This window comes from Ursus arctos, unplaced genomic scaffold, assembly GCF_023065955.2.
Source record: "Ursus arctos isolate Adak ecotype North America unplaced genomic scaffold, UrsArc2.0 scaffold_2, whole genome shotgun sequence".
NCBI classification, from domain to species: Eukaryota; Metazoa; Chordata; class Mammalia; order Carnivora; family Ursidae; genus Ursus; species Ursus arctos.
Genome location: NW_026622874.1, coordinates 17,458,911 through 17,473,464, shown reverse-complemented (window position 1 = coordinate 17,473,464; position 14,554 = coordinate 17,458,911). Strand labels below are relative to the sequence as shown.

The 14,554-nt window shown below is 44.6% G+C and overlaps 1 protein-coding gene across 2 annotated transcripts in view; it reads left to right on the top strand.

The window, feature by feature from the left end:
• Positions 1-14,554, top strand: part of ASTN1 (astrotactin 1) — a 290,412-nt gene that overhangs the window by 99,387 nt on the left and 176,471 nt on the right. For both annotated transcript variants that reach the window (XM_026509292.3, XM_044387798.2), the window contains exon 2: positions 8,383-8,570. In XM_026509292.3, coding sequence (XP_026365077.1) covers positions 8,383-8,570 — 188 coding nt within the window. The remainder of the gene's footprint in view (positions 1-8,382; positions 8,571-14,554) is intronic.

Sequence of the window (14,554 nt, the reverse complement as noted above, 5' to 3'; positions counted from 1 at the left end):
TCTTACTTGATGTCAGATTTTGTTAAATGCGTGCCGTTATCTCAATTTACAAAGGTCAGTCAGGTGGCAGTGGAGAATAGAGCTGGATATATTTAAAATTTTTCTTACCAGTACATCTGCGGCTCAGATAACCCTGCCTTTTTCAAAGAGCTTTGGGCTTTTTTTTTTTTTTCCCCTTTCAAATGAGACTTTAATGAGTATCATGTGGATAAACTCTTTGCAGAGGTTTGAAAAGATCCAGAGAAACACTGTAGTAGGAACAAGCAAACCATTTTGGATGAAATCATAAGCCATTTGAATGCTTCCTCATCTCTCTGGTTGTGTCAGAACCTTTTGGCTGCATTTTTCCGCCACAGGAATGTTTTCATCTCCATGGCTAGGTAAATAGAATGTTCGTGTAGTTGCCCGATTGCTATTCATGCCAGCACAGAGTAGCAGAGAGTGACCTACTTCCAGCAGCATCCATAGAAAACCTTGCTGCTTTCCATCACGTCTGATTTTAAAATCTACCTTCTGGTTTTTTGCATCCTCTGCCCCCACTCAGCCCTGGAGACAACATACCATGGACTGTCAAGAGTCCTTATTTCTTTCTCTAATCACTCCTGTTTTCTGTGTTGGTTCATTTTAGTCCACCTTAAACCTCTTCTGGAAAAAGAGAAGGGGAGTGTGTGGCGAGGCTTAAAGGAAGTGAGCATTTCCACTGTTTAAAGCATCGCTCTGTAAGGTGGAGCTGCCGAGAGGGATCAGATGACGTTTTCTTACTGAGACTACCCTAGTTCACATAAACATAAAAGGTGGATAACTCGTCGGAAACCATTGGGAGGCATCTATGTGTGGATGGTTCTTTTTTTTTGAGGACCACTGACTGGAGTTTCCAGAGGTCACTATCATGAGTTTCCATACTGCCAACCCTTAGTCTGTAAGTTGACAGGCTGGACTGAGCCAGAAGCATCCCAGACTCCAAGAGGAAAGTCTGATTTGAAAAACTTCCACAGAGCCTTATCCAGTTGGTATGCAGAAAGATACTCAGTCTGCACCTGATTCGGGGTACAACTAGAACCAAGTGTCATGTGTGGCTTTGGGTCATGGAATACCATGGTCACAGCCAGGACGTCTTTGGAGACCTTCTGGTCCCATCATTTGTGGTTGAGAAAAGTGAGCTTCAGCAAGATTATAGCAGCCTGATTCTCCCAGCTCCCCCACCCAGTGCTCTGTTCAGGCTGCCATTCCATTTCTCATCACTAGATCATTAATGCTTTGAGGCACTCTTGTTTTTTGAGAGTAAATGTCACCAAGCAGAGGAAATAGAAATTCAGTTATCCTTCTGGTCACAAGTGGAAATTTCTCTTCCAAATCTGCAAGTCAAGAAGACTCTAGTTACTTGAAAGAGAGAGTCTTGAAATTTTAAGTCATTTTGCTATAAAGTGTTTGCTTGCATAGCTCCGTGGCGTTGGCTCAAGCCATGAGATGATAAGAACAGGCTCATGGCAGACAGCGAGTTGAATAGAGGAAGCACAATGAAGAGTCCCATTCCCAGTCGGACTTTGAACATCTTGACAAAAGAATTTCCTGGCTACGTTGTCTCCCATTTTATTGTTCACTGAGCCAGGCCCCGTAGGCACAGACTTCAGGCAAGCAATTGGTGTTTCTGGCGTCTGTGCTGGTTAAATTCAGGCCCAGCAGGGCACCTTATCTTATGTGTTTCTCACTCTGGGCTGTGGGATAGTATCGTTTCAGAACTCCATTCCAGATGGTCCCCATGGCGAGAGGCGTAGAGGCCCAGCCAACTCGGCCGGAGGGACATCGCTTCTCTGGCTAGTTTCCTTTTCTTACTTCTCTTGACTTTGTCCTTCCTCTTTGCATTCTTCTCCTTTGTCTGCTCTTCATCTGTCCCTTATCTTTCTTCACAGATGGCCAGGACACTAATGTGCTGCTGTCATTATGTTACGGAACAAGTTGGGGTCTTTAGAGGCTGCCGTTCCAGAGACATTAAGGACTTGGGTCACGTTTGATACCAGGGTAAAGATTCGCAGGATAATTAGTGATCCTCTACTGTTATTAACCCCTGACTTAAGCAGGTTATTTTCTTACAAAGGTGTTGAAAGTTAATGCCACTGTTAATAGTTTCAGTTGGAAGACCATAATGAAACCATGTGGGAAACTACACCAATCATCAATATCTTTCAAACTCTGAAACTGGGCAGGTGGGGGGTAGGGTGGGAAGGAAAGTGAAAAAGAGTGGAAGAAAGAGGGTAATTATATCACAGGCTTACGTTTGGTTATCTTCGTGATAGTCACCGATGGACAAGACCCATTTGTTATTCTTACTTTGGAACAGTTGGCTTATCACTGCTGAAGTCCTGAGCTTATAAGCTTCATCACCTAGGGAAACTCCGAACGGCTGCTCACCCAGCACAGGTGGAGGGAAAGCTAGAGTCCATTCTTAGAGATGGTCCCTTTCCCTTGGAACTTTTTCATGGGGCTATTCACAATATCAAATTTAACAGAATTGAAAAACAGCCAAGCAAGACCAATAACACATAGATTACGCCTCTCCAGTCCCCTACCAGCAGGGAGTTTCGTGGTAGTGCATTTTATTTGTCTTCAATTGATCGAGCTCTTTTCTAACTCTGCTCTGGGGAACCCCCTCCGAAGCTGTATGAGATTGGTTTTGGAGGAAGAGTTTCTAAGATTAACAGCAAGTTTGAAAATCCTGGTAGTCAGTAACGGCCATCAGGGGGTGTTACCCTCAACCTTGAGATGCTGTAGGGTCAGTTTATCCGGTGCCTCAACGTGAGCTAAGAATTGACAAGTTAATGCTCCTTTTTGACTTGACCTCACCGCTTGAGCAACCTCATTACCTCAGCTGTATTCGGCTTGAAACCCAGCCTTGCCACGAGGGGAAAAGGGGCCGGGAAAGCCAGGACTGCTCAAAGCCACTCTAAGTTTCTCAGCGAATGAAGGGATCTTTGAGAATATCTCCATTTCATATCCACATTTGACTTAAAATTGCCAAATTCTTTGAAGGAGGGCGTCATGGATCTGCTGTTCAATGAAGCTGTCTTTTGGGGAAATTCTGTTGCTAACACGCTGTGCCGTGTTAGCAGCTCAGTTCAGGGGAGCTCAGCGTGAGGGGACACCTAACGAAGGGGCAGGGCACTTGGATGGTATGAGGAAGTGGTTATGTCTGGAGAAGGAACTTTCGCAGCAAGCTTTTGGTATCCTAAGCCAACCCTGCAAAGAGACAGTGTTACAAGTTCACAGCACACGAGCTAAGATTAGAACAATGACTAAAGGGCCCCGTGGGTGGCTCAGTCCATTAGGTGTCTGACTCTTGATTTCATCTCAGGTCATGATCTCAGGGTCGTGGGATAGGGCCCTGTGTGGGGCTCCGTGTACAGCAAGTCTGCTTGAGATTCTCTCTCTCCCTCTCCCTCTGCTCCTCCCCCCTACATGCATGGCTTCTCTCTCTCTCTCTCTCTCTCTCTCTCTCTCTCTCAAATAAATAAATAAATCTTAAAAGAATAATGACTAAGGTTGATTTAAAAGTGATTTCATCTCACTCTCCTCTGTGCATTTCCCCGTCCCAGGTTATTCTCTTGTATGTCTCTGCTTGAGGTCCCATCTTCCTGGTTCCCTATTACATGCAAAAGCTCCAACATTTCTTCATTAGAAACCACATATCGGCATCAGCAGAGCCTGTCTCACCCTCCTGAGATCCAGTCTGAAAATGGGCCTGGCTCTTAAAGGCTCCGATGACATATCCCAAACCTCTCCGCCCTGTGCTCAGAGAGAAAGGGAGGTGGAGTGCAAGTTTGACCTGAGAAAAGATTGGACATTGTTTGGCACATTGAAATGATTGTCTGTCTAGGTGGTCATGTGAAGCACACTGTTCTGGACTTAGAGTCATGGAATGTCAAGTTACAGAAGGGTTCTGAAATTCTTCTATCCAGCTCCCTCTTATACAGATGAGAACACTCAGAGCTAGACAGCTTATTTAAGGTTAGTCTAGACCTGGATCTCTTGAATTCCAGTTCAGAATTTTGGTCCCTGAAGAATATAGGATCGTGGTTACCCTGAGATTGGTATTGAGTCCAGTTGGTCTGCTACCCTCTTTCTGGGTCTTCATGATCTTTCTAAATTGTGGCCTCATTCGCTTCTCTGCTTATTAAAACCATGGGTGACTTTCCATTAGCTCAGAACTCAAACTGGCATTCACACCTTTCACCGTTGACATCAGTCTGCATCTCTAGCCTTGGTCTGTCCTCCACAACTCCTCTGCACAAACTCCACTTTCTGCCAACAGGCATCATCCTGCTGTTTCTTTGTACACATTGTTCTCTTCATCTGGACTTGCCTCCAGCATCTCTTCCCATTATATCCCTTCCCATGGGTTTCTGTCCAGCTGGGTACCACTCCCTCACTCAGCACTGCTGTTACTGCTTTGAGTACTTAGTCATGGCCATGTCTTTAGTCTCTTACTAGATCAAAGGCTCCTTGAGAATAGGGATCGTATATAGCACAGTTTGCTGAATGTGGCGAATAGCGTGTGCTCCAAAAATCTTCTTTGTGTACAAGAATAAGTGGCGTCCTGGTTTCTGTGTGTTCCAGGCAGTTCCAGAATTTTGGGAGGTGCTGAGAGATGTGCAGCTTTTGTAGGGGAAGAATGGACACGCTGAAAGTAAGGACAGCTTTCCCTTCCTGGAGATCTCAGTCCCTGGCTCAGTCTGAGCCTCTTCCGTAGCCCTCAGGAAGCCTTGCACTAGACTATCACCTCCCATCTGGGCTTCTTGGGAATCTCAGGGAAGGCTTGCATTGGTAGAGCAATTTCTGACCTTCTTCTTGAGATATTCTGCTAACATCCAGACCAACTTGATTACAGTGACGTTTCAAGCTCTGATCTCAGCCCCACTGGTGGTGACATTCACAAAACATGTATTGTGCCCTATGGTTTTTCATTGGGTGACCTAGGGCGGTTACGGCATAAGTAAATAAGTTCCTGGTTTAGCTTGTTAGTCCTCCCGTGTCAGATCCTGCCAGGACAGGGGAAAAAGCCAAGGATGAAGCTATCATTCTGTAATTATCTTGAATTTTTAAAATGACAGGTGCCCTCATGGGCAGGCATGGTGCCCTCCTTCCTTCATCCTTTACCCTCTACAATGAGTCTGGTCTGGGCTGAATCAGGATATCACTGTCTACGGGGATGGGCATGAATAACTCACAAAGAGATTCAGAGGACTGGTCTGGAAAATCAGGTTAAGCGCTTTAGAGTTATGAGGTGCTAGATTCCTTCTGAAGAGTTACAGGAAGGGCTGAAGTGGCACCCAGCGTGTGTGGAATTAATCCCGGGCTGGCTAAGAGCAGGTGTGGGTAGAGCTTCTGTGCTCTCAGCTCACCTCCCCATGGGAGCGTTTCGTCAATACCCCCACCACACCTGTTCTTTCTTTGGTACCATTACTCCTTGGACCCTGGAGCAGAACACCTTCCTCCTCAGATATTGGCTTGGACTGCCGATAGGCATGGGTTTCTCTTTGGGTTGATGAAGATGTTCTGGAATTAGAGTGGTGATGGTTGCACAACTTTGTGAATATACAAATATATTTTGAAAGGGTGAATTTTATGGCATGTGAATTTGATCTCAAGTTATAAAGAAGTCATGGAATACTAAGACTTTGCACAACAAATTAAAATATCGCAGCACCAAAACTCCTAGAAGACCACATGGACTCCGTCCTCAAGTGCTTTCTCTTCCCTGTGCTTGTGCAAAGGTCATGTCGTCTGGTGTGTGGTGGGGGTGGAGGGGATCTGATAAGTTTTATCCTTGATTTGATTCCGGCTGGCATGACCTTGGTCTGGATGTTTGCTTGTCCTTGCTTCCACAGTTAAAATGCAGATAATGAGCCTGGCCTTTTTGATGAGGGTCTCCTGGGAAATTAAAAAAAAGATCAGTTTAAGTGCTTTACAGTTATGAGGTGCTAGATTCCTTCTGAAGAGTTACAGGACGGGCTGAAGTGGCACCCAGCGTGTGTGGAATTAATCCCGGGCTGGCTAAGAGCAGGTGTGGGTAGGAGGCTGCACATGTGTTGCTCTGAGTGACTTAATGACGGCGTTAGGTGCTCTATTAGGAGCTGTCAATGCTTGTGATTATTGGCCGTGGTGAGGAGACTATTGGGTTTCCACTGCAGTGGCAGGGAAGGGACTTGGGGGAAGGGTGTGTTTCCCAGGAGGAAGCTTCCTGGTGCTCCGAAGTGAAGGCTTCACCGGTGGTTGGGAAGGGGCTTGTGATGGGGAGGCTTGCAGTGGTGACGTGTGGCAGGGCTGCTGCTGGGAGGCATGCCCCAGGGTCGCTCTTCACCTGGAAGTCTGGAGGGCCTCCTTAGAGGCACCGTGAACTTGTGAGGCCTGTGTCACTCACTGCCTCACTCAACAAATGGGGCTGTGCCTACGGAAAACCAAGACCCGGATGCAGGGGGGCCTCCACTGTCCTGTCCTCTGCCCACTGCAGCTTCCTGGCGGCTGGTGTCGGTCATTCCCCAGAGCATGGGCAGCCTACCATCCTGAAGGGATGACAGAGTGCTCTAGGCTATTGGGCACGGGGCTGAGGATGGTCTTGTCTGTGCTGTTGCTTCATCGTCCCTCACACACCCATTTACTCTTCTCCCTGGTCTGGAGGTTGTTGGGAAGAGGTGGGGAATACTATCCATGTCTTCTAGGGACAGGCTAATAACCTGTGGCTCATATGAATTCTCTCCCTGACCTACCCTGAGAGGACCAGACAGTGTTCTTCTTCCTCCTCCAGTTCTCCTATCAGTGTCTGAATGTCCTCTTCCAACTTCTCTCCCTTTTAAAAAGAAGTCCGCTCACCCTTCAAGGCCCAATGCCAGGATCTTCTTCCAAAATGCTACTTTTCTCCCCCTCTTCCACCCTCAACCCAGGCAAGCCTGCTCTCTCCCTCTGTATTTCCGCATGGTGTCATGCACACGGTGGAACACATTCACATTCACTCAGGGTGAGTTGCTTTGGGCAGCTTGTTGAGGGACTCATTTCGGTTAGTACTACAGTGCGTAGAACAGTGCCTGGTGCATAATACATGCCCATGGATATGGATATGTGGTAAGTAAATTAATGGATAAATATATAAGTAAATAAATAAAGCACAACATCATTTGTGCCCTCCTACAAATAGTGAAAGATATTTATAAACTCCATAAATATTTAAAATTGCTTCCCTCTTTATGGTGTGGTACTTGATGAGAATACTATTCTAAATGTGTCTTATTAAATCTTTTTTATGCCTATGGAATAATTTTTTTTGGTCAAAAGTGATAAATTTTGGGAGAAGAAGCCATGCCTTTTAAAAAATGAAATTTTATAAAGCCATGCATCGCCAAAGTGTGCTCAGCAGAATACTAGTTCCTAGGGTGGTAATAGTTGTCAAGGAAAAAAGAATTTGGGGGCCAAATGAAGTTTAGGAAGGCTAGGTTAATCAGGTCTTTCTATTGTGGGATGTCGCACAGCTTCCATATGATATTGCTCAGGAATATTAGCAAGAGAGACACTTAATAATTGCATACTTCTAACAGTAGCTTAGCACCTGCAGTGTGAGGCAGGTGCGTAGTCGGGTTTTGGTATTTTGTTATTCATCGTTGGTAATCATCCACTGTCTCAGTCTAGAGCCCTGAGAGCAAGTGAGCGCTTCTGTCTGTGACAGGGACCCACTTCTTCACCACCTTCTCCACACGCACCACCTCTACTCTGCAAAGAGGAGAGAAACATTAAAGGGAATTAGAACATTACCTGCCACAGCAAGTATCACACATCTCCAGTGGGCTATGCAGCAAATGATTGTGGTTTTAGAAATATCCTATGAGCCCCAGTGGCTCTGCAGTAACCTCTCAGGACTGTTCCAGACGGGCTAGTTCTCTGCACAGTAATTACCAACTCTCTCCTTGGTAGATTCACTGGTGTCTAGGAGTAATTGCTAGGAAACTCACATTTTCAAATTTACAAGAGGCAAACAACCTTGTATTTACCTCGGGGGGTTATCAGGGTATTCAAACTGTGCTGGGTAAAGGATGCTATTGATCATAGAAATATGGGGAAGAACTTGAATTTTCACCTTTGTGTTTTTCTCAATGGGTGAGAGCCTGGCTCACTAGATTATGGTGCAAAGACCTATGGGGTATCATTCTCTTTTTCTCAGGGCCTCTTCCCTTCCTTGAGATTCGAAACAGCTGTAAACCCGACCTAACTCTAGCTGGAGCCCTTAGTTGTCTTTGACTGATGCTGGCTCATTGGTACCATTGTCTAGGAAGAAGATGAGTAAGATTCGGATTGGTCCCGTCAGAATTCTGACCCGTGCCTTTGGTGTTTGTCCTCTAGAGATCTCAGGGAACACAGAGGACATCCCTCTGGTGCGCTGGAGACAGCAATGGCTGGAGAATGGCACTTTGCTTTTTCACATTCATCACCAAGATGGTGCTCCCAGTCTCCCTGGACAAGACCCAACGGAAGAACCCCAGCATGAGTCAGCAGAAGAGGAACTGAGGATCCTGCACATCTCAGTCATGGTAAGAGCGGCATGGCTTTAGCCCCTTGGGCCATAGCCGATGTTATCCTGACGTGAAGAGTCTTGGTGCCGTAGACATAGCTCTACAAAGCCCACCGCACAATGATCATTGATCATGTGGATAAGTAAGGGTCCCATTTGTGGGAAATGTCTCCACCTGTGGTGAAGCAAAAATTGCCATTATTTTTGAACCGCCATTACCCAGCTGTTCTCTTTGGGAACATGCCTAGACACGGAGTGACTTTTACAAACAACAGACAGGATCGGATGGGGGCAGTGGATTGTCTTAGAAAGGGGTTATTCAACTCGTAATATCAGAATATCTTACAATAGTTGCTCCATACATGTCTGCGGAATGACTGAATTGCGAAGCTCCTTGCTGCTACCAAGCCCTCGTCTCTCTTTTCCCAGCTGGGAGAAAGTCAGCATTTGGCTTCCTCACCTCTTACAACGAAGCGCAGGTCAATACATACTTGCCCTTCTCCGTAGCCTGGCTCAGAATGTCACCCTTGGCATCCCTTGTCCTATTCAGAAATTTGAGACCTCAAGAAAATGAGAAGATTCTTTCAAAAATTCTAGGAACTTGTGTTTTAGAATCTCACTCGAAAGGAAGTGCTACAATGGCAGGCAGGGGTTTTGTTTGGTGGTGTTTTATTCACTGATGTATTCTTTGCACTTAGAACAACACATTCACATACTTAATGCTTAATAAATATTTGTAGAGGAAATGAATGAATTTCCCCAGTGGAGATAGAAAATGCCTGTGCCACTTGTGGTAGGTATTTTATGTATTAGTATTATATTGGTGAAACCAAATACATCATTTGCTTCTAGGGTAGCCTGAGAGCAGGCTGAGGCTGGACTGATTCTTCCTGGGCCATATGTACGGGAAGGCATGGGTATCTTCATGTTTATGAAACTATACAGAAAACCTGGGCCATATGTACGGGAAGGCATGGGTATCTTCATGTTTACGAACTATACAGAAAACCCTAAACTCTGTCTATTACTCTGGCACCAACACTACATGCTGTTCAGGTTTGTGTATCAGATCGCGAGAAACTGAGCACATTTTAGATATATAGAAATTTCCATCACCCAAATATTTGGCATTGAAACTCTCCCCATAAAATCTCTGATAAAATCTCAGAACATAAGTCTTCTACTTCTTCCTCAACTGGTGTCCCCATGAACAGCTGGCTTGATACATGACCTTCATAGACACAAGCTACTTTATTTAAACTATATGGTCAAGAACAGAATCCTTGAAGAGCAAGTGTAAACTGTGTTTAGATGTGCCTGAGGCAGCTAAGTGAGATTGTTACGCCTCACATTTACGAATTCATTGAGGTTTCTGATATGGCACCTACGCTACCTTTATATCCTTAATTGAAGACTCGCATTTCCTCTCTCAGGGAAGCTTGTCTCCTTTAAAGTGGCTTGTAGTTTCCAAAGAGTGGTGAGAGCACGCAGATCAGTTGAATCAACGCTGACATTGACGGGAGTGACAGATGTAGAGGCCACATTGTCTTCACATTTATGGTACCGTCTGATTGAAAAGAAGGACACAGTGGTGGACTTCCCACCAGTCATTCCCATCCTCCCATCATTGTGGAAAGTAGACATTATCGTGGACGGTTTTTGTTTCATTTTGTTTCTTTTGGTCTGAGACCATTTCAAAGAATGAGTCATCACACTAAAGAAATGTTTAGGGTGTAGAAAAGTGTCTAAAGATGTCCAAGAACTCATATTGGGTGTGATTGTGTCTGAAAGAAAGACCCTGAATACAAGTGGTTAAGACAGGCAATGTGTCAGAAGGTGTGTTTGGTGGGGGCTGGGGGAGTAGTGTGAAGATCCACAGAAGGACAGTCTAAAGCCAGTACTAGTTGCTATGTCACATCTTAGTGTAGAAAAAACCCTACTTTCTGTCCTCAGAATGATGTGCTCCAGTAAGTTCTCTGGAGAAGTATACGGGTATATATGTATGTGTGTATATGTGCATGAGTGTTCGTGGGGGTGATTGGCAGTGAAGATAGAAATGCGCTGATCAAGGATGCCAAAGGATTTGAGGACATGGTTGTGCCCTTAAAATATAACACCCCCTGTGAGAAGCCCTACATTACTAATGCTTTTTTTCTTGAGGCCTCCCCAAGCAGGGATTAATGGAGCATGGGCACTGAGTGGGAAGAGAACAAAAGTCAGCCTTCAACCGGGCTCTGAAATCTTTCCTTTGTATGCTGCGGGTCACCCATGGCAGACCAGCAATGACGTTCTGTCTTCCAAATAAAATGGAAGAAATGATTCCTTCAGCTTTATTTTAGTTTATTTTATCTTATTTTTCATTAAGCTGGAGGGGAAGGAGGTTAAAAGTGCGTGGGAAAAGGGTAGAGGTAAGGCACGTCTTGTGTTTGTCTGTGGCTTGACCTCTTCGATGTGGATAGGCCCACATCTCTATGAAAAATTCAGAAAGGCCGTTGGCCTCTGTAAGAAAGTAAGAATCCCAAGGTAAAGCGAAGATGTAAGTACTCCCTCCCATCCTTGGCAAAGATGGTGTGGTCAGTGGAGTCTCCTGCAGCCCGGCTTGCCACCTTACCTTGCCCCATTCTCATTCCATGCCATACACTCTCGCACATCGCCTCTCCTATCCTTCACGTTCTTTTCTAGACACAGTTTCAAAGTCTAAAGTTGTGTGTCTTCCCTCAGCTTAGAAATCAAGCCTGAGGGTATCCTGTTTGAAGATGTCGTTCCTAGAATCTCTGATGGCTTCTTCTTAAGAGACTCAGGGACTGGTAGACTTTATCTGATACCCTTTATACCATATCCTTCGGAGGTAAAGTAGGCAGCCATTTGAGACATCTGGAAAGAGACCATTACAAATGTCAGAAGATTTTGCAGTCCTTTGACTAGTAACGCTGTTGGGCAGCAGAATGCACTTACATGAAATTTTATTACCCAAACCGTTAGTTATGAAATGACAATAGCAGAGCTATTTTTCATTAACTATAACGATCGATACTGATGCGGTTTTCAGTTTGGATCCAAATAACATAATTTGAAAAAGAGAGAAGTTAAGGTGATTATCAAAACATGAATACACCCAGCCTTTTCTCTCTTGTTAAGAAAATGTATATTTAAAAGCTTAACTGGTAATTCTAAATATTTCCAACATGTGCCGAGGGAATTAATGGTTCTGTGAAAACCTTTAGGTTTACATGTCTCTCATTTTGTATTTACAGTTTTCTCATCCATATTGCCTCAGTGCAGGGACCACTGTTTATTTTTATATTTTGCATTTACTGTGTTTAGTTTTAAACACAAAGTATAAGTAATGAGAGACTGAAAGGCAAAGGCAAACCTTTTCTGTATCCATGTGACACTCTGTGAATGAGAATTGGTGAATTCTCTCTTACACTGTGCCCACTCTAAATATACCATCAGCAAAATTGTGGGCTTGCAGAAAACCAATACCTCAGCTGGGAACTTGGCAATTTAAAACTTTGAAAAACCTTTTGCTTTTCTTATTTTTCAATCACATCCTAAAATTTTTGAATTATTTTTTCCAAAGAGGTACTCCTTCCCTCCTGAAATCGTATATTATTGCTCGGAGGGTCAAACAATGGATTTTAACCTCCTGCACGACTGAAACAAGGCTGAAGAGATTTATTTTGAATTTTGCAAGATAATTGACATTTGTAACTACCGAGGTACACAGGGATACTCTTTTGCAAACTCTTGAACAAGTGAAAGCAAAATCATCTAATGAAAATTGATGTGTGAATTTAAATCCAGAAGTCAAAAGAATTTTTCAGTGATAAGCAAATTGTTTACTCCATAGAAGATCAGGTTTTAATATGACTTTACATTAGATATTCAGACTCTGGATTTAAATTTCCATTTTGTACTTTGGCTAATTTACCATGTGATCCACATTTTTCTTCTTAAAGTGTGCAGAGCAATTGAATGGTGCATAATAGCATTTTAATGTATTATCTATATATTTCATCTTTGTAATTAAAGATGGCAGTGTTAATAGACTTCCTATATGCATATAGGTTTGTTAAATACATTTTTCACAACAAGTAACCTTTCAAAAATGCTTCAGTTTGATATATATATTTTGTGGTGATAACTCCCACTGGTAGGTGATCTTTCATAGTTGAGTCTAAATTCTTAGACACAATTCACAATTGTGGGAAAAAATAATCTTTGAGCATCTGTTGATCTCCCTGAGGCTTGTGTGACTAGAGCCCATCACCAAAGGCTGAGTGACACTGGAGACCACTAGTCCCGGCCAGTGTCTGCAGGCTCCTGTGGTCCCCAGTGCCTGGCTCCTTGGGTGTTTCTAGGCACCTTGTTTCTGGGAGCCCCAGGTGAGCCCTGGACACACAGTTTTCTCTGGGGAGCAACAGTGTAGAGAACAAGGTTCTGGGACAAAAGAGGCCACAGGTGCTACTGTGGAGTCCCAGCGTCCAGGAAATACAATGGGCACTTCAGAGAAGTTCCGTTCTGGGGATGTGAGACTTGGGCCAATCGGTACAAAGCCGAGGGACCATACCTATGGGAGCCTCCAGGATGGCGTTTCCAGGACCGTAGACAATTGTGTGCATCCCTGCTCAAGTTCGTTCAGCTGCCTACGCATCACGTGTTACTTTGCTGGAAATGTCTACGCTGTACTCCTAGAGCTCGGCCGCGTCAAAGGGCAGGGAAGGGCAGTTCTACACACGGTCATTGCTATGTGCCACCAAGACCATCAGTTAATTATTAAGTATCTGGGGGCACAGGAGAGCTGGATGCTTTCTCTGTCCGTTCCTTTCGCCTTTAGCCAATCTGTTACAAAAGTTGATTAGCTAATTCACTAATGAGGGTCACTTTTATATCTCTTTTGTCAACTTTTATCATTTGCTCGGTTCAGCTGAGCATGCCCTAATTTATCAGGGCCAATCCTTCTGATCTTTATAAAGAAATGGTGGAGTTTAGACATATCTTCTATTACCACGAAGTCTAGAACTGGAGTAATGACTGAGTCAGTCCGAAGAACTTTTCTAGCAATTCAAGCCATCTATCATGGGGCAGGACTGACTTTTGGCCATCCCCCCAACTTGCCAAAGCCATCGTTGTGTACTTGGCTTTCCGTTATGAAAATGGTGGGCCATTCCTAAAAGAATCAGCAAAATCCCTACAAACAAGACCTCCTGTCTCTTGGGTTGTTGCTGACAGACTGATGTTCGAAAGATGACATGCCAGGGCCCATTTGGGGGCCATCCCAAGTGCCGAGGGAGGGTTGGTTTATAAAACCTTCCCACCTGGCACCATGGTTTGGCTGTGCAGCTCTTGCCAAGGCACATCAGGTGCAGGTACATGTAAGTCCATCAGCCACTCCAGTGGTTGAGGTATTGTGAGTACTAGTTGCACTCCCGTGTTTCTGTAGAGGGGGCACTGGGGTGTGCGGGAAAGATATACTGGACTTAGAGTTGGAAGATGAACTCCAGAACCTGGCTTTACCACTTCAGGTAATCCATTGACCTTTCTGGAAGCTTCTCGCTTAATCTGTGAAATGGATACATCCACTGCTTGGCTTTTTAGTTTCAAAAAATGGAAATCCACTCAGGCCTTCTCTGTAATGGAGTTTGACTACAGAAATTCACATGGAGGTAAGGTAGACAGGAATCTTCAGATAAAAATCCCCAGAGCAGAATTTCATGAAGCCGGGAGCTGGAAGATTGCACAGGGTCCGAGTCATGCTGTCAGCCCCCAGCCTCAGCAGTTTGTGGTTTGGCTCTTTGATGTCCATTTTCATTGCTCCTTGTTGCCATGAATCAGCTCCTTTGTTCCATCTATTCTGTAAATCTCGTCCCCATTTTGATGCTTTTAAGTGTTGGTACTATCCATTTACTCATCGGGTCACCTCACTTATGACCCCTCCTGATCCCTGCAGCTTTACAATGTTTCCAGCTTTGTCTGTGCGGCTCAGATTCCCTGCTTTCC